This window comes from Electrona antarctica (assembly GCF_951216825.1).
Source record: "Electrona antarctica genome assembly, chromosome: 21".
Taxonomy (NCBI): Eukaryota; Metazoa; Chordata; class Actinopteri; order Myctophiformes; family Myctophidae; genus Electrona; species Electrona antarctica.
Window position 1 is genome coordinate 38,877,860 of NC_136802.1, and position 24,973 is coordinate 38,902,832.

At 43.1% G+C, this 24,973-nt stretch overlaps 1 protein-coding gene across 2 annotated transcripts in view; it reads right to left on the reverse strand.

The window, feature by feature from the left end:
* Nucleotides 1-1,044: 1,044 nt before the first annotated feature.
* htra3b (HtrA serine peptidase 3b) overlaps nucleotides 1,045-24,973 on the reverse strand; it is a 35,689-nt gene continuing 11,760 nt past the window's right edge. The window contains exons 2-10 of one of the 2 annotated variants that reach the window (XM_079491019.1): nucleotides 15,215-15,314; nucleotides 14,651-14,783; nucleotides 13,647-13,736; nucleotides 9,537-9,731; nucleotides 7,712-7,744; nucleotides 6,627-6,747; nucleotides 3,802-3,859; nucleotides 3,390-3,485; nucleotides 1,045-2,379 (exon numbers count right to left, since the gene is read on the reverse strand). In XM_079491019.1, coding sequence (XP_079347145.1) covers nucleotides 2,211-2,379; nucleotides 3,390-3,485; nucleotides 3,802-3,859; nucleotides 6,627-6,747; nucleotides 7,712-7,744; nucleotides 9,537-9,731; nucleotides 13,647-13,736; nucleotides 14,651-14,783; nucleotides 15,215-15,314 — 995 coding nt within the window. In that variant the 3' untranslated portion in view covers nucleotides 1,045-2,210. Of the gene's footprint in view, nucleotides 2,380-3,389; nucleotides 3,486-3,801; nucleotides 3,860-6,626; nucleotides 6,748-7,711; nucleotides 7,745-9,530; nucleotides 9,732-13,646; nucleotides 13,737-14,650; nucleotides 14,784-15,214; nucleotides 15,315-24,973 lie in introns of both variants that reach the window. The other variant, XM_079491018.1, reaches the window with a different exon arrangement.

Genomic DNA, 24,973 nt, shown 5'->3' on the forward strand with positions numbered 1-24,973 from the left:
AGAAGTTACCCCAAAAAGTATCACAACAAGTTGATGAAAACTTTTATTTGTTGAAACAAAACGTCATAAAAATATTGTTCTATCAAACAGCCCTGCGGACAAACAGCGTACTGTAGGTTTCATTGCTATGGTGAGTTCCTTTACATGTAAACATTGTATTCTACGTTGTGCGATATGGGCGTGTTTCTATTCACACTAGAAGCGAGAGTCCGATATTTAGTCCGGCATTAACAAAAAGAGTAGCAAAAAGTACAGCAGCAAGTGAGATTGCTCACATTTCAAGCTCTTTCTCTCAAAATGATTACATCCTTTAAAAGCAACATGACACTTTGGGAGAGGAGGTTGGGGTGGTGTTATACCTTGATTATGTTACTCCAAATATTGGTGAGATATCTCAAATGGTTTACTTTATTTGAAGTTGATATTCCAAGCCTGCTGACTGACTTACATTGCGCAGGTCTCAACGTCACTCTTTTAGCACGTAAAAGAACACTGACCGTTTATAATATAATATACGGCAGTATTTTGCTTATATTTCTTATAAAAATGTCAACTTTCTGTTGATTTTAGTAGCTTAACCCATTTTGACCTGAGATCAGGTTCTAAAAATGTCTCCTAAATCCTGACAGTTTTCTGAAAAAGCTGTTTCTATGTCAGTCGTTCTTCGATTTTTCAAAAATAGCAGACCTACAAGCTCATAGCGCGCCACTCGGTGGCGCGCTACGAGCTTGTAGATCCGCTATTTTTCAATAGCTAAAGCATAACATAATGCTAACACCAAAAGGGGTTCCCGCCCAAAATGGGAGACAAAGACACAGAACATGTGTTTGATATGTGTGAGTGCAGCCTAAGTAGTCAGGCTACATTGAAGGACCAATTTCTAATCAACGACATCATCAACCATTGAAGATATCTCACCCATATGTTTTGGAGTTCCCATCATGACGACAAGGTAACTAACTAACCCTAAGCCAGACCTCTTACCAAAGTGTCATCGTGCTTTAAGTGTTCACATTACGGTTATTGGAATGACGAGGAGTTGCAGCATTTCGGAGGGCTCAACTACGCCCCCTGTCATCCAGAAGCAGAATAAAAACGCGTCACGACTTTTCTTCTTTTAAAAACCGATGTTCACTTTCATTGGGAGGGAGTGAAGTGTCTTGACATATTATATACATTGCAATTTAAATGTATTACAGCATGATATGACCACAGTGGACACAAAACATAAAGCCTGGTTCCCAGCCAATACTGACGCTAATTTTTTGCAACAGTGAGAAAAGCATGGACAAAGTGGCGCTGGCTGGCGCTGATGATAACGTATCGGCAACAAAGTGGCTACGTAACAGGCGACGTCATGAAATACGAGTCAAACAGGAGGCTGGCCAGACTGAGCAGGGAAGTGACAATATGCTGTGTTCCCTATGTAATGTTATGTAAATGTATTCCACTGTTTGCCTGTCTGTTTTCCGTTTTGTGTTTCTTGCGAGGACTGCGGATGAAAATTAGCAACTGTGCTATATCCGGTGTATTTACGTCCATGTGACGTCCATTAATATGCATTGTCCTGTCCAAATAAACAAATAAAGTAAAAGTAAATCACGGAACGCGGCGAATCACGCTGGAAACCAGGCTTACAAAAACATACACATTAAGAACACAAACCAAAAAATATCAAGTGTCTCCTATTATTAATGTCCAGCTCACATCCACATCCATGCTGTGGTGGTGGGGGGGAATGTCCAGGCATTGTCCGACCGTCAACGTTCAGCGTGAGACAACCAATGTATTGTCTTGCAGTCTATTCTGGAAGTTAATTTGCTCTTCCAGTCAGAGCTGTCCCCACCTTGGTCCTCAGACCGCCCCCGAATCTAATCAAAGTGATGCTAATAAAAAGCCCGGTCTACACTTGGAGCATTTTGGGGGCCACGCACCCCAAAATAGCGACCTGCTATTTCCCGTATTTTCAGTACGCGGGCACGACGCGCAACCAAATATAAACCAGGGCGTAAAGAATCGTGTCGTTATCTCGTCGATGACATCATCAGCACCGTCATCAGACCGTTCGACACCCCTCCCCCAACAACAGTGCTTAAAGAGGTTTTTTGAGGGGGGGGTTAACAAAAAAGGAACGGCGATGTTCGTTAGTGCCTTTGGATTGTTGTGCACAGGCCGCGACAATGCGGCGCGGTGACCTTTGACCCTGGTCTCTACTGCATGATGACGTCGGGCTGGATGTTGAAGAGCAGGTCGTCGTTGCCGCGCCTCACCTCCAGCAGCAGGGCCGTCTCCTCCTGGAGCGCCCCCTGGAGGTCCGAGGTGGTCATCAGCGGCTGGCCGTTCAGCTTCACGATGATGTCGCCGTCCTTGATGCCGCCTCTGGTATACGGAGGGAGAGAGAGAGAGAGAGAGACAGTGACAGTAAGTGGTTAACACTTTATTGCCCACGGTTATTTAATCCATTACATTATAGCGCCGATTCGATTTATAAACACGGACCCCTTTTTTACCCACGGACCGGATGTTGTTGTGAATGTGTGTGTAGCAGCTAACAATAGCCACACCACTCTAGAGTCGATCGACAACAACGGAAGGTAAGAATAAATCTATCGCGACTAGCGACTGGACCGCGGAGCGCCGTCTAATACAGGATCCTTTTTCATAATTAGACGGGATGATTTAGATCATTCATGTTTTAAGATTTTCGTTTTCATCAGCTAAACAGGGGAGGGAACAACACCGAGGATTGCCCAACAGGCGCTCCTGGGCTATGGAGCCATGCGATCCGTTCTCATATCAATAAACTTCGTCTTTTGGACAATACTTCGTCCTGGGCGTCGGGCGTTACTAATAGAAAGGACAAAGAACTTCGTCCTGGGCGATGGGAGTGTTAAGTGGTTCCATTAAAACCAGGAAAGCATCTGTGTCATAGCGTTGGCTGTTTAAAAATAGCAGATTTACAACCGTAGAATGGGCCTCAGATCTTAATGGGTACAGTTGGTTAATTGGTTTTGTGGCTAATGGTTCAGTGATTTAGTTGGTACTGTAGTTTAATCCATTTAGGCCTGACGTCGAAATAAAAAATAAAGTCTTCTGAAAGAATATATATTCAAAGATTTGTGCCACATTTTCACGATTTTTCAAAAATAGCAGACCTACAAGCTCGTAGCGCGCCACTCGGTGGCGCGCTATGAGCTTGTAGATCTGCTATTTTTCAATAGCTAAAGTATAACAGAATGCTTAGTTAAAACACCAAAAGGGGTTCCCGCCCAGAATGGGTTAATTGGTTTTGTGGTGAAGTGGTTCAGGGATTAAGTTCTATATAAGTACTATAGTTAATGTGGCTGAGTGGTTCAGTAATAGATGAATGTCTAGAGAACAACACATACTTCTGTGCAGGCGAGTCAGGGATGACCTCGTGGACATAGATTCCTGTGGTGACATCAGGGAAGTCTGGGCTGTGCTGTTTAAGCTCCTCCATCAGCCTGGTGCAATGCACACGCACGCACACACACACACACACACACACGCACGCACACGCACACAACCACAGACTGTGATTAATTACTGAAAACATTGTTCAAATTTATCATCATGGCTAGCGCGCTCTGCCAGGCAGAGTCTGTCTCAATGTTGTTTGGTATTAAGTTTTCATGACTGTCTGTCAGTTTAGTCAGTTTGTTGTTTATAAAACACATTCCTCAGCCCCGAGGCCGCTCACGTTGAACACACGGTTCATTCATTGACTTCATTGACTCATTGATTGACTCATCCGTCGTCCATTCAATCAATATGACTTACGATGAAGTAATTGTCAGCATCCGTATTCCAATAAACCTCTTCTTCATGGACCTCACATCTGTAAAAGGGAAAAAAAAGAAGAAAAAAAGAGATCAGTTATTATTGTTATTTGAAAACAAAACATCTGGTTGTCCTGGTGTGGAGGAGTTATGATTGCATATGCAATGTCTTCAAAAAACAATAAATACTATCAAGAAAGAATCAAGGTGCTTGTACAGTATGTAGGTGCTTGATGAACATTACCCAAAAAAATAAAAAATAGTAGATGTACGAGCACATGAGCATGTATTTTTGGTGAAAACATTTGGTGGAAAGAAATGCGGGCAGATCGAGTTTAATAAGTACAGTACAGTACAGTACAGTACAGTACAGTACAGTACAGTACAGTACAGTACAGTACAGTACATCAAGTTTGGGGGTTAGTGTCGGGTATGTCGATATGGGAAAAAACAAAAACTGATTTTAAATGATGTTGTGAAAATGAGAAAATGAGAGTAAACTGACCTGCAGTTTCCTAAACATGTGAGGTAATGTTTTGCCAGAATATATTTTCTCATAAGACAGACTTTGTGTTCTGTGCTGTCCACCTGGCGTTCCCAGAGAAACTCTACCTTTACTCCCTTTTCCTTGTTTACGTCTATTTTTTAGATAGCTTGGGTCAGCCTAATCCCAATGCTCATCTCAGGGAATAGGCCTATCTCACAGCATTTCCCCGCCCCCTTTTTACGCCCCCTTTTAGAGCTAGTGGTGTATTTTTTTTTTCGGTCCATAGGCTTCCATGTTAAAAGAGGTATTTTCACAAGCCACAAACTACCGTTTTGTAAAGGTAAGGTTTATTCTACTTATTTGAGTTGTTATACCATTGTGTTTTCTTCATATTATTATCGGTCTTTGACATTTTAACATTAGGAAATGTACTTAGATTCTCCAGAGAAAAAAAGTGTAAATGCCTAATGTTAAATGTCACCACTATCTAGTGGGCGTGGAAAGCGGGCTGTGAGATAGGCCTAAGACAATCAGACTTTCAGTTACTTTGTAGGTAGAGTCACTGACTGTCTCGGGGGCAGTCGAGGTTCAAGGTTGTACTTTATTGTTACATCTTGTGTACAGGTGTCCTCAATTAGTAATTAGCAATTCTCAGCACCTGAGCTGTATTGTTTTGGAGCTCTTTAAGAGAAAGTTCTTTGTCTGTGAAAATCATATAGCACTGACGAAGGTCTTAGGACCGAAACTTTTTAATTGCACTTTGAGCACAGAGCACTTTATGAGCATGATAAATGATAAAATAAAATAAAAAATATTTTCTTAAGTCTCAGTCTAAGGGGTTTTACTTCTATTTTTTATACGGTGAGCCAGTCTTTTTCTGTCAAAGTTTCCCTTGTGTTTTTGAGACCACCGCTACCATAGTCAAGTTTGAAAAAAAAGGACGAAGAAAGGCAGTTTTCTCTATCGTGTGTACAGGTACATCATTAAAACTTATTTTGGTTTGTTTGGCTTCCTTCAGACAATGCAGCAGCGTAGACAATAGCAGTAGAATAATGATAAAACTAAGGAAAGGAAGGGCAGAGAGTGCAAAAGGAGAGCAAGGAGAGCATGACATAGATTCAAGAGTGCGTATGTCTGTCTATGCTTCTCTCTTCTTTCTATTCTGCTTTAGCTATTGAAAAATAGCAGATCTACAAGCTCGTAGCGCGCCACCAAGTGGCGCGCTACGAGCTTGTAGGTCTGCTATTTTTGAAAAATCGAAGAACCACTGACATAGAAACATAGCTTTTTTTAGAAAACTGTCAGGATGTAGAAGACATTTTTAGAATCTGATCTCAGGTCAAAATGGGTTAAAATTAAAGCTATTTGAATTTTGAGAGTTTGTTTATAGAAGGATAATAAGTACGTCGGGAGAGGCTTATTGTCAGTACAACCCAGAGCGTGAGAGTCTATCCCCATTTCACAATGCACTCCCTAGACCTCTGGGATACTTAAGCCATTTTGGACTGAGGTCGATAAAAAAAGGCTTCTAAATCCTAACATTTTTCTGAAAAACCTATGTTTCTATGTCAGTGGTGCTCAACCTTTTTCATGTCAAGGACCCCCAGAATGATCTCCATTGGGACACGGACCCCCATCTCAAAATATGTAGTTCCAGGGACCTCCCCAGAAGCAAATATTTTCGTTAAAAATGTTCGCTCTGAAATATATATTCAATGATTTGCGCCACATTTTCAGGATTTTTCAAAGATAGCAGACCTACAAGCTCGTAGCTTGTAGAGCTTGAGCTTGTAGATCTGCTATTTTTCAATAGGTAAATTATAACATAATGTTTAAAACAGCAAAAGGGGTTCCCGCCCCCAAATGGGTTAAGCCATTCGTAGTTTGAGAGTTTATTTATAGCAGGATACGTTTTTTTTCCCACATCAATGTGCACGTCATGTACAACATCATATTGTATCTGTGTGTTACACACTACGTGGCCCTTTTTCCACCAAAGAACTTTGGTTCTACAACTGGTGCCGTTCTTTATGATGGTTTATGGGGGTGCATAAACCAATGACTAGTCTAAACTAAGTATGCACCCCAGTTTATATCACTGCTGCATCGTCCAGCCTGAATAGTGACACACCCACTTTGTTTCCCACTTCAGGGCAAGAAGAAGTATTTTTTGGTTCCAGTTCCCAACCAACTTTTAGGGGATCTGAACCAATTAATTTTGTTAAAACTTAGGCATGAAAAAAGAACGGAACCGGTTCAACCCCGCTGGAAAAGGGGGCCGCTGTGTGTGTGTGTGTGTGTGTGTGTGTGCGTGTGTGTGTGTGTGTGTGTGTGCTCACCTTGAGCAGCTCTGTGCTTGTCCATGGACTCGTTGAGGAAGCGAGTGATCCTGTCGGACGGGATGGCGAAGGAAATTCCTGCCGCGACCTTCAGAGTGTTGATGCCAATGACCTCACCGTCCTGAAGGACACGCACACGCACACACGCACAACTTAACGTAAAAAAAACTTAACTTAAAAAAAAAACTTTACGTAAAAAAAATACTTACAAAAAATACTTAAAGAAACCTTAAAAAAAAACACACACACACACACACACACACACACACGCTGATATTTTACTATTCCTTCTCATTGTGTAATCGTTTGGATGTGAATGCTTTCACACACTTTCCATAATCCAAGGTTTTCAACCCTTTTCAGATCAAGGTTATATATTCTGCATTTGAGCCACGGACCACCATTTGATTACCTTTAACCTCTCAGACCCGAGACTTAAGACTGTTTTGTTATCGTTGGATGAGATTGTGTGGTACCATTCTATACATTCTCTAATTGTGTAGACTTCTCGTAAATTAAGTGATGCAGATGTTTAACAATAATGTAACACTCGAGGGTCCATTTGGTTTCGTTTTAGGCTCTCAAGAGTTAAAGATCTAATAAGGGTCCATTTGGTCATTTAACTGGGAACCACAAACATACATCGTGCACTGACGTGCAGCAGGGCATTAAGCAACTAGTCGTAGTTTACTAGTCGACTAGTTTACTAGTCGACTAGTAAATCCACTAGTCGACCTTGTTGGTACTAGTTGACTAGTTGATAAGAATTTTGTAGGCCTCATTCAATAAAACGTAAATTGAAAAAAAAAAAGAATTTTGTAGGCCTCAAGATCAGGTAGATTATAGTTATAGTCACCAATGTACACAGTGTTTAAATGTACAAATATTTATTTCCCAAAAAAAAAGAAAAAAAAGTTTTTTTTCCCTTCTTTTTACACAATAGGTAGTTAAACAACTAGTCGACTAGTAAAAATGACTAGAAGTGAATGCCCTAACGTGCAGTACTGTATATTAAGGCCATCCTAATGATATCCATACAGTATGGAAGATAACGTCTAGAGAGGAATGCATTCCATTAGCCTTACCAGGTTGACTAGAGGTCCTCCGGAATTCCCATACTGGAGAAAAACAAAAGAAAAACAGAAAAATGTCAACAGGAGGACGTGTATGGAAGTAGAGAGAGGTGAGAGACATGCAACACATGGCTCCAGACAGACTCCCAACGGGAGATATGGTATGTGAGATGTGGTATGTGGAATATGGAATATTCTACATATTATCCACATTGTACGTTTCCGTTCAGCCTTCATTCCAGTATGATAGCAGAGATTAAAATAGGGTGTATTTTGCATCCTAAAATGCAGTTCATAGTTAAAGGACCACTTCACCACTTTTCAACATCTCTTCCTGTAATTGGTCCAAACTAATGTTCATGATCAAATGGCACCATTTTCTTCTACTCAGTCTGTGTCTCATAGGAAGGCTGTGGGCAGTTCAGAAACCCGTCCACCAGTGACATCATCGATGGTGAATCCAAGCTAATAGAAACGGCAGGCTTTCTAGTCCTGAAAGGTTGCAATGCAAAAGTTGAAGCCATCGTTCTCACGATAATACAAATCTAAATATATTTTAAAACAAATCTTGTTAAAAAAAAATCTGCCTAATGATGATGTCACTGGTGGACGGGCGTCCGAACTGCCCAAAGCCCTCCTATGAGACACAGACTAAGTAGGAAAAAATTGTGGTGTTTTATCATGAACATTAGTGAGGACCAATTATATGAAGAGATGTTGAAAAGTGGTGAAGTGGTCCTTTAAGGGACGCAATAAAACAACACCCTCTGCATCCACGGGATGCACTACTGTACTGTTTTTTTTATTTTGCTAGCTTTAGTTATAATAATCATTTCTTCTCCTGTTTTCCACATGAATATAAAGACATTAGGCCTATAACCATATAAAATGAAATGGGAGTTAAATGCTGCAATTTGTAAAAAAAAAAATATGACAAAATATGACTCCTAATGTCGTTGAAGTGGGACTCATAAAATGTCCACTGTATCACATATATACTGTGATAGTATATCGATTTTGCAACCCATTTTTTTTAAATCTAATGTATTCCTGGGCGCTACACTTTCTCTGCCAACCTGGGGAGAGCAACGGACTGACCGTATGCTTCCTTCTATGCATGAGGAGTCCAAGCCGCTTCTTTTCACCTGACAGGAGGGAGTTTCCCTGGTTTGGACGTAGCGTGTGGAAGGAACACGTTATTCCAACCAGTTCCTTCATTTCCCCCTCCATCAGGCGCCCCGGCTGGCCAGGGGGGAGGCCGTTTTAGAGACCAGGATTACTGGCGCAGCGCTACCGACTGCGCCACCGTATACTAAAGCAATAAGCCACGAGAGGTCTCAGGTTACCGGGTATTTTACAATGGCTGGGGGCGTAGGCACACCTTACCGGGTATTGTAAAATACCCGGTAAGCTGGGGCCTCGAGTGGCTTATTGCTTTTCTAAAACGGTTACAAACATATAGCAATATTAACCTAATAAAACTATTAAATTCATAAAATTTGTGCCACCAGAGCGAGCCACATCACTTCCTTGTTTTGCTGCAAGTAGGCTATGTGACGGGAGAATAGCGCTTGATGTCTTTACGGGGCCGCCTGGAGCCACACATTCACAGTCATATGAGCCGGGCGGCGCTTAGACGCCCGCACGGCATGGGTTTGCAAGGCAAGCAAGCGCTCCCCTTCCCCAGTACAGCTACATAGATGTAGAATCAGCTGCGAATGAGTGATTGAAGGTGTGGGTTATCGGTGAAATTTACACCGGTCACATGACGGTAACCAGCCAATCAGAATTGGGACTACCCGTTTTAGAAATGTATGTATGTTACACTTACACCTACATTAATGATAGCGTCAGTCTGGATGTAGTCCATGTCGGAGTCCGGTAGGCCCAGCTCCTTGCCGTCGCGCTGGGCGGTGCTGACGATGCCCGTGGTGACGGTGTTCTGCAGGGCGAACGGGCTGCCGATGGCCACCACGAACTCCCCGGGCCTCAGGTCAGCACTGTGACCGAGCAGCAGCACTGGAAACTTGATCTGGAACATCACCCACACCAAGGTTATTGTAGTTAACTATACTGTAGGTCTATAGGCCTCAGGTCAGCACTGTGGCCTAGCAGCAGCACTGGAAACTTGATCTGGAACATCACCCACACCAAGGTTATTGTAGTTAACTATACTGTAGGTCTATAGCAGGCCTCAGGTCAGCACTGTGGCCTAGCAGCAGCACTGGAAACTTGATCTGGAACATCACCCACACCAAGGTTATTGTAGTTAACCATACTGTAGGTCTATAGCAGGCCTCAGGTCAGCACTGTGACCTAGCAGCAGCACTGGCAGCTGGATCTGGAACATCACCACACCGCAATTGTCTGCCAGCTCATACATACTGTAAGTCAGTGGTTCCCAAAGTGGGGTCCGGGGACCCCTGGGGGTACTTGAGGGAGTTCCAGGGGGTACCTAGCTCAATTACAGATAGTTACAAATGGACCCTTATGGGTCTGTATTTACAGACACTATTGCATATTATGAGTCCACTAGTACTGGTGGTTCTCAAATGTTTTATTTGGGAGGACCCCATTAACTCTGAGAGCGTTCAAATGGAACCAAATGGTTTCATTTGTAAACTCTCAGAGTTACAGGCCTGCAATGGCCATTCAGGGCTATCTCTTTATGTGTTTCCGCTAATGTTATTGTCCACTCATTCCGTGGTAAAAGTGGAATTTTGACAAGAATATCCACCACAATGGTTATGAGTTTAATACAGAAGGTTGGATGAAGTCGGGGAACAGAATAATGGGTGTACAAAATCCCCTCACTCTCGGGGCGAAGTGGGACTAATCAGCTAATCACTTCACTAAGTGATGGGCGGGGCCTGGTTTGAGCCTAATTTGGCACACCTGCGGTAGGCCTATATAAAAGCCCGGGTAGAAGGCTCAGACTAAACATTTGTCTGCAAGGTGTGAAGAGGTTGCACTGCTGTTTACAACTCCATGGATGCCTAGAATGATCACCGTTTCCCCAAACACTGGGTTGGGACCCATTTGTGGGTCACGGACACATTGTTATGGGTCCCCTTATTTTAAATGGTTTTAATTATTTCGTACGTACAGAGACCCACTAATCTAATCTGATCTAATCGGACTATACATATGCCAAAAGGAGCAGGAGTGAGTGAATGAAAAAAGGAAAGAAAAAACAGTGAAACCAGGGAGTATGTGTGCAAAGTTTGGCATGGATCGGGCCAACGGTGGCGGAGATTAGCTGGTAACGGACAGACGGAAGGAAGGACGGACACACGCACACATACACGGACGGAGTGCAAAACATGCTCTCTCCCCATGCCTTCGGCCTGGTGGTGGAGACAACAAAGAACCAGCGAAAGAAAGAACATGAAATAAACAAAGAAGGGAAGAGCGAGAGAAGGAGTGAGCATTAGAAGGTAGCAGCGGCATATGTTAGGTGAGGGAAGCTGAGTGTAAACACATGCTGCTTCAGTAAGAGATGGTGTGAGTCAGAGAGAGAGAGAGAGGGAGAGAGTTGACTAGTAAACACCATATGATTTGAGGAAGGAGTGCATTTTGGTACTCCCCAGAGGGCCCAGACTATCATCGAGAGAGCCAGAGGGAGAAACAGTCATGATTTAAGGAGGTCTTTCTTGTCTGACCTACTATGCATGTCCTCCTCCCCACTCCTCCCCTCCCATCTGGACTGTGGGATCGTGCTGAGGGATTTGGGTCAAACACTTACATAAGTTTGTGCTCTAAAGCTTATCTCGGAGCTAGAGCCAGGTGTGAGAGGCCATGCGAGAGGGCTCTATGTGGATGCAAATATACTGTATTTATCTTATTCATTACAACAAAGTGAAAAGGGGTGACATAGGGGGAAAGTGACAGCAAGGAGCCAGTGTTGATTTTGACAGCAAATGTTGATTTAGTTTTAGTCAGTCTTTTGAATAGAATTCCATTTAGTTCTAGTCATATTTTAGTCATCTGAAATGTCTTAGTTTTAATCTTGTTTTAGTTGACTAAACACCGTATGATTTTAGTAAGGAGTGAGTGGACATAGAAGTATGTATACACGATGATGTCGGTATGTATTTGCATCCAAAGAGTCTGAACGTTCTTCTGGCAGTGTGCGAACCTTTTCTGTTATTTGTCAAAAACTTGACTTTACACACACACGCACGCACTCGCACGCAGACGCACACACACTACTGAAAATCAATATTCCCACAGTGCTTGGGGGGGCTCAGAACGACCCCCACACACACCTGGGGCCAGAAAGATTATGCGCCTTAAACTGGGGTGGGTTCAACCACACCCTAAAAGCAGTACTATGTGTGACGCACTCGGTGAACATCAGTGGTGGAAAAAAGTTTTTACTTAAGTAAAAGTATCAATACTGCAATGTAATGTAATGTCTGTTACAAGTAAAAGTCTGGAATTCAACATTTACTTGAGTAAAAGTACAAAAGCATTGGTTTCAAAATGTACTTAAAAGTACCAAGACCTGCTATTTTCAAATGGCCAAAATGTATATAGGGCTGAAGTGGTTAATGTATGTTTTGTAATCAAAATCTACAAAGTAACTAGTAACTAAACTTTTCAATTCATTGTAGTGGAGATGCCTCTGAGGTGTAGTGGAGTAGAAGTAAAAGTATTGGAAATACTAAGTAAAGTTAAAAAAAATAATACCTCAAAATTGAATTTAACCCATTTTGGGCGGGAACCCCTTTTAGTGTTTTAAAGCATTATGTTACACTTTAGCTATTGAAAAATAGCAGATCTACAAGCTCATAGCGCGGCACCGAGTGCCGCGCTATGAACTTGTAGGTCTGCTATTTTTTAAAAATCGTGAAAATGTGCCTCAAATCTTTGAATATATATTATTACAGAATGAACATTTTAACTGAAATCTTTGCTTCTTTCAACGTCAGGCCTAAATGGGTTAAGTACAGTACTTAAGTAAATGTACTTAGTTACTTTCCACCACTCAGTAAACACACCAGAACTAGAACCCGGGCTCTGCTGATAATCCTTGGACCCAGTTCTCAACTTCTCACTCCCCTCCCTGTGGGAATTCCTCCCCGATCCGTCTCAACAATGAGCCCTCCCGAAAAGAAAAAAAAAAAACATTTGGGAAAGTACCGCTGTGTGTGTGACTGCTAACAGAATAAGGATCATGAACAACGTGTGCACTGTTCCACTGTGTGGCTAAAGGATGAGGTGGCCATGTTGTCTCTGTCTGCTCACCACCGAAACAGGTGAGCGTGTTTGTTGTCTGCTGCAACGCTTTAGAATTATGTCAACTAAAGAGAGACAAGGTTAACCCATTTTGACCTGAGATCAGATTCTAAAAATGTCTTCTACATCCTGACAGTTTTCTGAAAAAGCTATGTTTCTATGTCAGTCATTCTTCGATTTTTCAAAAATAGCACACCTACAAGCTCGTAGTGCGCCACTCGGTGGCGCGCTATGAGCTTGTAGATCTGCTATTTTTCAATAGCATAACATAATGCTAACACCAAAAGGGGTTCCCGCCCAAAATGGGTAGTGTGAACTGGACAGTAAGTCTACGTTAACCCAGTGAGACCTGAGACCAGATTCTACAAAATGTCTTCAAAGTCCTGACAGTTTTCTGAAAAACTCATGTTTCTGTGTCAGTGGTGCTCAGACCTTTGCACGTCAAGGACCCCCAAAATGATCTGTATTTGGCCGCCGACCTCATCTCAAAATATTTATTTCCAGTGACTTGTAGATCTGCTACTTTTCAACAGCTAAAGTATAAAATATAATGGATGTGGTTAAATGCTAAAGTGACACACGTATTAATGGTTTACAGTATTAAGAGTTGGACTCTTGAGCCAAGAACACAAGCCCTTAACAGTCTCAATGTCAATGTCTTCCATGTGTGACTCACTTTATGGACGAGAACAGGAAGAGATCTCACCTGTGCATTGATCTTGATGGTAGCGATGTCCGACTTCTTGTCGATGTCCTTGATGGTGGCTTCAAACACTTCACCGTTGGACATCTGGACCTGAGAGGAGAGGAGAGGAGAGGAGAGGAGTGGAGTGGAGTGGAGTGGAGTGGAGTGGAGTGGAGTGGAGTGGAGTGGAGTGGAGTGGAGTGGAGAGGAGGGGAGGGGAGAGGAGAGGAGGGGAGGGGAGAGGAGAGGAGGGGAGGGGAGGGGAGAGGAGAGGAGAGGAGAGGAGAGGAGAGGAGAGGAGAGGAGAGGAGAGGAGAGGAGAGGAGAGGAGAGGAGAGGAGAGGAGAGGAGAGGAGAGGAGAGGAGAGGAGAGGAGGGGAGGGGAGGAGGGGAGGGGAGAGGAAGCAGATAGTCAGATATATTAACGAACTGATAAGAATCAGAGGGAAACAGGGCAAAGGACAACACTAGCGCCCCAGCCCCCTCCCTCCCTCCCTCCCTCCCTCACACCTTCGCCCTCTTCTTGCACTATTATGCTCGTATTGCACCTTTCTAAACTGCATTTTGTTGTACATATTTATGGAACATAGCCTACTGTGAAGTTGTTCACACAAAGTTCACATAACTTTGCTACTACAGGGAAAACATGCACACGATGACTTGACCTTTACACTGTGTGACCCACTGCTTAACATCCCTTTCTCTTTTATTTTTCCTTGGATACAGTGTAAATTAATATTACCCAGGTTCAATGGCATTGTCTTCATTTCTTTTTCCTTTTTTTATTGTATTGTATTGTATTGTATTGTATTGTATTGTATTGTATTGTATTGTATTATCTTTTCTGTAAAGGTTTCGTAGTGTAATGTATTTATTCTTTTCTTGTCTAGTTTTGTTTCATTTGTTGTCTTAATTGTTTGTATGATTATTGTATGTACATTCTCAGTTATTCCCTTGTGACTAAACTGAAAAAGCAATACAAATTTGAATCATAAAAAAAAAAGTGTATGCATTTTAATATGTACCTTGAGGTGCTGGCGACCGGACACGGGGTTGTTGTTGGACACCACGTGGGCGTTGGTGATGATCAGGCCCGTCTCGGACATCAGAAACCCAGAGCCGCTGGACAGCGGGACGTTACGGCCAAACAGGGGATGCCTGTTCGGGTTCGGCATGGATTAAAGACACATTAAATCTCACGACTGAAAACATGTGCACATACACTTAGCGCTGTATCCTAAACAATTAGCACAACATGTCAAATTATGATGTTTTAGTAATATTGTTCCTGCTGCACAACATACTCAACCAGGTGAAGATACTGTATCACAGACAGAGGCTTTAACCTTTGCTTTTATTCCATTTAGACCCGAGTTAAAAACATTCACTTATATATATATATTCAAAGATTTGCGCCACATTTTTACGATTTTTCAAAAATAGCCCTAAAAATAGCCCTATTTTTCAATAGCTAAAGCATAACATAATGCTAACACCAAAAGGGGTTCCCGTCCAAAAATGGGTTAATACAGAGGTTTCTTCCGGACAGCGACAAGACTGTATGTGAATAAAACATGCGTATAATATACCTGAGGAAGAGCTCGATGTGCACCACGGCCGGGGCGATCTTCTCCACCACGTCGGCGATGAAGTTGAACTTGTAGCGCGGACTGGCAGGGTGTAGCAGACCTGTACTAACACAAACACACACAGGCACGATGAGTTTTAATACCGACCTGTACTAACACACACACACACACAGGCACGACACACACAGTGGGGCGACTGTGGCTCAGGAGGTAGAGCAGGTCGTCCAATGATCCATGGGTCGGCGGTTCGAATCCCGGCTCCTCCTGTCCACATGTCGAAGTGTCCTTGGGCAAGACACTGAACCCCAAATTGCTCCCGATGTGCTGGTTGGTACCTTGCATGGCTTCCGCCACAATCGGTGTATGAATGGGTGAATGTAATGCACTAATCTATGTAAAGTGCCTTGGATGAAGGCGCTATATAAATGCACCATTTATTATTTACTACGATGGGTTTTAATACAGACCTGTACGAACACACACACACACACACACACACACTATGATGAGTTTTAGTGCACTTCAACTGGCAGGGTGTAACTGAGCATACTACTGTAGCACAAACACACGGGCGTTCATTTTAACCACTTATTTGAGTGTCCCATAGGGCTCTATGTACAGTACATGTACTGTCTCCCAAACAGTGGGTCGTGGAATGCAAGAAGTACAGTGAGAATAGCAGATGTACAAACTCACAACATGGCACGAAGGGACACGGTTGTGAACTTGTACATCTGCTATTTTCACTAGTTTGGGTCCTATGGGGAGGTTTTAACCCACTGCTCTACAGTATACCATAGGCCTCCCTCCTGTTTTTGCTCTACACTACAGTAACTATCCTAGCTGAACTACACGTTCACATAAGTTAGGAGCTTGTAGATTTGGCTATTCTCGCCCAAATGTTTGCCCCAGAGCAGGGATGTTGGGTCAACAGGTCAACCCGATATAGGACTGATTCAGTCTTATCGGGTTCCAATACATCCTCAATGGAAAGTGCTTACAAATCGGGACATTGTGGCTGCATAATTGCCGATATTGATGCCGTCATAAAAGTCCAAAATAATAACTGATGTACCGTCCCAATCGATATGTCGGTCAGGGGTCGGGATCCGGAACCGCAGAAACCGGATCCAACTTTGCAGAACCAGGAATGGGTTACAACACATTTGGAACCGTTTCTGGAACCAGGTTTTATCTACTGTACATCAGCGGTCCCCAAACTTTATTGGCCCTGCACCCCCCTGTTACCTCTTGACCTAGCTGACGCACCCCCCAGCGCTCAGTCTCAGTATTTGGCCCGAAAATGATACAATTTTTTAAGAGACACGCAGCTGCAGTATACTCCCACAGCTGCTCTATACATCTCCTTACAACAGCGGTTTACCGGAACCGTTAACCCATTCTGAATGGGAACACCTTTTATTGAAAGCTATTGAAAAATAGCAGATCTACAAGCTCATAGTGCGGCACCGAGTGCCGCGCTACGAGCTTGTAGGTCTGCTATTTTTGAGAAATCATGAAAATGTGCCTCAAATCTTTGAATATATGTTCTTTCAGAGCGAATGTTTTTAACTCAAATCTTTGCTTCTGGGGGGGGGGGTCCCTGGAACAACATTATGTTCAGATGGGGGGGTCGGCGGCCAAATACAGATCATTCTGTGGGTCCTTGACATGAAATAGTTTGAGAACCACTGATATAGAAACATAGGTATTTCAGAAAACTGTCATGATTTAGAAGACCTTTTTTAAATTTCGATGTCAGGCCTAAATGGAGCGGGACCGTTGAGAGGGAATTGTTGAGGAACCGGAAATCCTAAAGGATCCTGAGCCCTCTACTAGGATTGTAATACTGTAATACAACTGTACTGTATGTGGGTGACAGTCTGAGACCTTGTCAGAACACAACCAGTCTTGGCTCTAACACACCGTAGTTATTTCGAGGACTCCACCGCGTTTATTTACTTCTTGCACAGTGTTTTTCCTCTTTCTTCTCCGTTCAACGCGTCTCTTATTATGACTTGCGGCGGCGAGGGTTCACCTGACCTGCACTTGTCTCTAAGTAGTACCAGAAAATAATCCCCTTGGCAAAAAACACACGCTGAACAAACCAGACCCAAGGAAACACATGCAGTCCATGTCCTGCACCGAAACCAGAACCAAAGAACAAAGTACGGAGAGAGTGCCTCGACCACAGGTGTCTAGGAATAACCCTGTCCCTGACCATAATTACGCCGTGTTTCCATGTCGTGTGTATTCAACGGCGCAACGACGGACTCCAGCCACCCAGAAACCAAAGGCCTAAACATAACTCCAAAATGTACTCTCTTTATTATCTAATGTGATCCTGGGCTCTACACACCCTCCGCCAACCTGGGGAGAGCAACGGACTTGAACTCATGCTTCCTTCATGCCTGAGTGTCCAAGTTGCTCCTTTTCACCTGACAGGGGGGAGTTTCCCTGGTTGGACATAGCGCGTGGAAGGAACACGTTATTCCAACCAGTTCCTTTCCCCTCCATCAGGCAGGCCAGGGGGAGGCAGTTTAGAGACCAGGATTACTGCATGTTTTTTGTGAGGGTACCTACCCGTACTCTCTTAAAGGTACATGAAACCCCCTAGGCTCGCGCTACAGCGAATTAAAAACATGGCAGGCAATGCAGCTGCAGCTAATTAGATTAATAACGGGCGTGTTAGATTCGCCGGTAGTAGTCAACAGATGTGTCGACACCTAACTCTAACACCTCCCCCCCATTGAACTAATCTACAGTTGCAGGCAGCTGTGGCGCTTACACTTACATCACTGCATCCTATGAGGTCAGCCAGCGCCAGGGCCCGGTCGGTCGGTCACACATACGTGACAGAAGCCTGGCTTGAAGCCAAACGCATGCCGATTTGTCAGGCCTGCGCTTCATTTTCCCATGTGTTGTCTTGGGTTTCCGGGTGTGTATAGTTCATACTTCATTTGACTTATGTCGGAGTGGTTGGCTCACTGCAAGAAAACTTACAAGCTAAACAGGCTGCCAACGTGGGGTCAGAGAGGTACAATATTTGAGTCATAGCTGCCAAACTAATGAATTTAGGCATTTCAACTTTATACAGTAGTAGGTGTTCATGATTTTGGGCGGGAACCCCTTTTGGTGTTAGCATTATGTTATGCTTTAGCTATTGAAAAATAGCAGATCTACAAGCTCATAGCGCGCCACCGAGTGGCGCGCTACGAGCTTGTAGGTCTGCTATTTTTGAAAAATCGAAGAACGACTGACATAGAAACATAGCTTTTTCAGAAAACTGTCAGGATGTAGAAGACATTTTTAGAATCTGATCTCAGGTCAAAATGGGTGAAGTGGGGTCAACCACAGCACTTCTTTTCTATTGGATGGCGCCCGAGCCACCGGTGTTGAACTTGAACCCCATAAAGCTCAGACGTGTTAGAACGACACACGCCTCAGCGGTGTCTCTGCTACCGCAACAGGAAACGCTGCATCATTCTCAGAATGTAAATTAACGAGAGGCTGACACTTCTTCTCACATGCATCATGTGACTGCATGTGTCCTTATGCAGGCTGCATGCTGAATGAATTGAACATGGTGGACCCTGTTGTAAACAAGTGTAATGCTTAATTGGGTCGTCCACTCACAGTTAACAGCCTTTGTATTGAGTTTGTGCTTGAAATGTACTGTAATTCTGCAAACTGTTAATACATTTTTCAATCAATCAATCAATCCTTATGCAGCCTGCCACGATTTGGATCTGAACTGGGAAAACAAATCAATCAGCCTACGTTTTTCATCCACCTTTGAAACCAAAAAAAAAAACGTTCGCTCTGAAAGAATATATATTCGAAGATATATGTGCCGCTTTTTTTACGATTTTTCAAAAATAGCAGACCTACAAGCTCGTAGCGCGCCACTCGGTGGCGCGCTATGAGCTTGTAGATCTGCTATTTTTCAATAGCTAAAGTATAACATAATGCTTAGTTAAAACACCAAAAGGGGTTCCCGCCCAAAATGGGTTAAGCCCAATATGGCTATTGTGCTGTATACGACGGATAGTGAAAATAGGTGATCTGCTATTTTGCTATTTTCCGTTCTCTTTCAACCACGTCTTAAAACCTCTATTCCCTAGTAAAACAGAGATGAGTTGCAACGGTACTTTGGTGCACTCTTTTCCCCCCACTCTACACCAAATCGATTTGCTGAAAATAGTCGATCTACTGTACAGGCTTGTAGATCTGCTATTTTTTGGCATTATATGTTCCCCCAGAGATCGGGATGCTGCCGGGGCTCAAGTGGTTGTTATTCACAGATGAACTTTCAAAAAATGATTTGTAAAATAGCAGATCTATAGATTCTTTTGCACAGTTTTCGATGCCACGGTTAACCCATGGACGGGAACCCCTTTTGGTGTTTTAACTAGGCATTATGCTGTACTTTAGCTATTGAAAAATAGAAGATCTACAAGCTCATAGCGCGCCACCGAGTGGCGCGCTACGAGCTTGTAGGTCTGCTATTTTTGAAAAAGCAAACGTTTTTTTTTATTTCGACGTCAGGCCTAAATGGGTTAAAGTGGTTAAAACCGCTGCTGACAGCACTTTTTAGACCCGACATGTAAACCCATACCCCCCCCCCTCCCACCCCCCCGCCCCGCCCGCCGACCACACGCTCCCTCTGATTGGCCGTTTATTGGCTCCCGTTCTGTCACGTCGTGCGGTCGGTGGTCTCTGACTCTCTCTCCACCGTTGCCGCCGCTCCGCTCTGGAAGCACTTTGTCCGAAAAACATGTGCTTGTCATTGCGATCTCTTTAAGAGAGAGAGAGAAAAGATGGAAACGTGCTGCACGCCCAGATCACTTTCACCGTTTCAGAGGAGAAGGAGAACATCATCTCGGAAAATGAATCTTTTCTTACTGGTTAAATAAAGGTTAAATAAAATAAAATAAATCTTTTTTTTTTTTTTTTTTTTACTTTGGGCCCTGAACTACAATCATCCTCCAGTTTCATCCCAGCCACTTAAATTAAAAAACCGCTGCGTTTTTGAGTTATGGTCAGTTAGTGTGCGCAGCGCTGGAGTTAAACTTTTTGTGTGTTGTTAATTTTCTTCTTTTTTTATTTATTAATGACCTACTTGACCATACAGCATCTTACAAAAGCCAAAACAGCGTATACAAGCTCACAGTGTGACACGTTGTGAGCTTGTACTTAAACGTAAAAGTAGTAGTTCTGCTATTAAAAAAAGGTTTGAGTACATTTACTTTGGCACTGAAAGCTCAATTTAATGCCAATATTTTTGTACTTTTACCCAAGCACAAATCTTACCTTTTACTTTGCTACTTTTACTTAAACCCATTCAGGTCAGATACCATTTTTGAATAAAGAATTTAGAATTTTTCAGAAAACTTAGGTCAGTATTTAGAATTGGCCTCAGTCCTAAGTGGGTTAAGGCCTGACGTAAAAAAAAAAGTCTTCTGAAAGAATATATATTCAAAGATTTGTGCCACAAAAATAGCAGACCTACAAGCTCGTAGCGCGCCTCTCGGTGGCGCGCTATGAGCTTGTAGATCTGTTATTTTTCAATAGCTAAAGTATAACATAATGCTTAGTTAAAACAGTACAAAGTACAACATGTGAGGTCTTCTTCCACCACTGTCTAGTGTCTACAGACCAGAGGAACATGATCCATGAAGCAACTTGAGGACATCATGCATGAGGAAGTCATTGTGATGAGCGAGACCTCCATTGACCTTCTTTGGCTCTAGCAGTGGACCTGACCTGAGATCAGATTCTAAAAATGTCTTCTACATCCTGACAGTTTTCTGAAAAAGCTATGTTTCTATGTCAGTGGTTAGTCATAGATCTGCTATTTTGCAATAGCTAAAGCATAACATAATGCTAATACCAAAAGGGGTTCCCGCCCAGAATGGGTTTTAAGGCTGTGGAGGAGTGATGGTGACTGACACCATGGTGAGGAACACATGTCTTAGCGGTTTAGCCGAGAGGAAGAGTGAGGCGGAGGCGGCCCTTCAAACGTCATGTCAGACAACTTACTTACTTACAATACAATACTGGTATGTGAGATGTCTGAGTGATAAGAGTCACTATACCGATGACAAGCACACTAGTGCTGCACAATTAAACGAAAAAAGATAAGAGATCTATAGATTCAGACACCTATATGAGAACTAATTTCTAAATTTGAGCAAGAATCGTGCAGCACTAGTTGTCTGTCCAATTCATTTTAGTTACTCAGGACTCGCCATGCATGAGGTAGAATTGGGAATCGGGGCCTGGGCCGTGGCTCAGTGGTCCAGGCACCTTGGCTGGTAATCCAGTCTGGCAGTGTGCTGCGGGTTCGACTCCCGATCCCGACGGCCTTTACTGCATGTCTTCTCCCCATTTCCTGTCAGCCTACTGTCTGTCCCTCCATAAAAAATATAAAATAAAGGCGAAAGCCACAAAAAAAAAACATTTAAGAATTGGAAATCGGAAGGTTCCTGGTTCGATCCCCACTAAGTCAAATTAAGTGTCCTTTTTTACATTTTGGACAAGAAAATAGCCAATTTTTCATTGAGGTGTCCAGATGTCCAAGATGCTCACTTGACCTGTATCTCCCAACTACCACGTCAATGGAACCACAGAGGGATTCACACACAGAGCAGGGGGCATATCCCTATGATCCCAGTTTCCATCTCTTTTCAGGGTCCAATGCGGGGAACACATAAAAGGGGTCCTGGTGTGTGTACTATGCTGAGTATGCTCCCACCACGTTTCATGAAAATCTGCCCATCTAGTTTTGATTTTGACCACCATCAACCCCCCCCCCCCCCCCCCCCCCCCCATTCCTCATGGAAAGCGCGAACGTTTCAACAGCGGCCAAGTGAGTGAGCTCACCAGTAAAACCTCACCTCACCTTGAGCCAAATGATGAATGATGTCTAAACGACATCCGAAATCCTTAGATCTACATACGCACACATACAAATGTGACCAGATTTGACTGAGAGCCTGCCATCGCGCAAACTCCAGCTTTTCATCAGAGGAAAAAACGTTTTTTTTTCCACCCAAAAAAATGAGTTAATAGCACAGGCAGACTCTTCACACACTAGAGCATGTCTGAAATAAGTGTCAGAGCTGGAATTGACATGTAAATATGAAATAAATGCTTGGTGTAATGTTAGAGACCACAGAAGTGAACCTTTCAAGCCTGTTTTCTCAACTCGCTGTTTTCTGCAAGACATTACTCTATAAGCCATATCTCCAAAACTGGTGGGTCAAACTTTACAACCAATATGTCAATTTGAAGCTATGATTCCCTGCTTTCATATGACATGAAGAAAAAAAAACAATGGCAGTCCCTCAGTCAACTGTAGTTACAAATAATGCAAGGGAATCTCACGATCAGACACACACACACACACACACACACACACACACACACACACACACACACACACACACACACACACACACACACACACACAGATAAATGCTATACAAATTGCCCTGTGGCCCTAGCTTGGTTTGGCTACCACCGACATTATCAAAGCCACCTGATGGCACAAACTTGGCAGCGCGCTCGGAAAAGCCGAGGCTGAGTGGTAACGCTAATGATGACTGTGTGTCTGCCTTTAACCCAATTTGGGCGGGAACCCCTTTTGGTAGTCTTAAGCATTATGTTATGCTTTAGCTATTGAAAAATAGCAGATCTACAAGTTCATAGCGCGGCACCGAGTGCCGCGCTATGAACTTGTAGGTCTGCTATTTTTAAAAAATGGTGAAAATGTGCCTGAAATCTTTGAATATATATTGTTACAGAGCGAGTTTTTAACTCAAATCTTTGCTTCTGGGGGGGTCCCTGGAAGTTAACAACATATTTTCAGATGGGGGTCGGCGGCCAAATACATATAATTCTGGGGGTCCTTCCGTCCTTGACATGAAATATTGAGCACCACTGACATATAGAAACATGGGTTTTTCTGAAAACTGTCAGTATTTAGAAGACCTTTTGTAGAATCGTTCCCATGGGTCAAAATGGGCTAAACGGGACAGAATCAGCTCTGGGGTTTCCGCGCAGTCAGCTGCATGATGCCATTCAGAGGCATTTAGACTTTTTTCTGGACTTCTAGGAAAATGTGGTTTGGTGTTTCTAGGTCTGTAGGGTGAGCTGGCATTCAGACGCTACGGGTATACGGTTCGAACGGCTGAGATCTAAAGTCACTGGGTTTGTTTCAATTTCATACATAGTCATTACTTTAAAAGAAACCACATAGCGCTTGGTTCATGCGTAGGCCATGATTCAGAAATAGCAGATCTACAAGCATCTTTTGTAGATTAAAAAAAAAAAATTGAACATTTTACAAAGATTGTGGGATAAAACATATAGAAAATAATAATAATAATACAGTCTGTATTACAATCTGTATTACAATCTGTCTGTAATACTGTCAATGACACGGTCTACCAATCATTTTCAATGGAAACCAGCGACATGGAAATACAAAGATACAGTCTATCATTCATTTTCGATAGAAGCCAGCGACATGAAGATACAAAGATACAATCTATCATTAATTTTCGATAGAAGCCAGCGACATGAAGATACAAAGATACAGTCTATCATTAATTCTCGATAGAAGCCAGCGACATGAAGATACAAAGATACATCCGACGTTTGCAGCTGCTACAAACAAACAGCTATGAAGCTACAAAAACGTTGAGCTTCAACTTCAGCTACAAAGATACGACGCTACAAATACACTGTGTAGCATTGCATCTTTGTATCTTTTGCATCTGCCCGTGTGAATGCAGCATAAGCCAATAATGTAATGACCGGTTGAGTCTCTGGTAGGTTGTGTGTGTGTGTGGCAGAAAATAAGTCCATTTTTGGGTGAACTACTCTAAAAAATTAGGTATGCTCAGTAAAAAAAGTCACATTTCTTGTAGGGCGGACTTCCACTTTTGTCTAAATGATAAGGCGTGAATGGCCAATGTTGCTCCAAACTCCACAGAAGGGACGAATAACATAAACACAGACTTCCCGGAACTGGAGAATTACGGAGATTATCTTCAAACCGAACCGTGTGTAATCTAAGCAGTCATACTGACTGGGTGGCTCACAACAATACACACACACACACACACGCATGCACGCACGCAGGCGCACACACACACACACACACACACACACACACACACACACACACACACACACACACACACACACACACACACACACACACACACACACACACAAACACACAATTCACACGCACGCCACTTTCATGCTACAATAACAAGTTCTTGCAACCCTAAGTTGCTGTAATGACACAGACAGTCACGTGTGTAATGTGTGTGTGCGCGCGTGTGTGTGTTTGTGTGTGTGCGTGTGTGTGGGTGCGTGCACACTGCTCAGACAATAAAGGGCTTATATGATCAAAGAGCAGTGTGTGTAAAGTGGTCTCTTTACTTTGGGGACTTCTTACTTCCTCACTCGGGACCATGGCCTTGACCGCAGGCTGTGTGTGTGTGTGTGTGTGTGTGCGTGCGTGCGTGCGTGCGTGCGTGCGTGCGTGCGTGCGTGCGTGCGTGTCTAGACACTAGGGACCGAAAGAATCCCCACAATCCTAATAAGACCAAATCCTTGACCTATTGATACGGCTGTCATTTTCATTCTAACAATTAGCAAAGCATTCATTCATCGCGGGGTCAGTGTTAGGATTACAGTAGAGGGATTAGCATTGATTGGTTGAATACTTTATTAACAGTT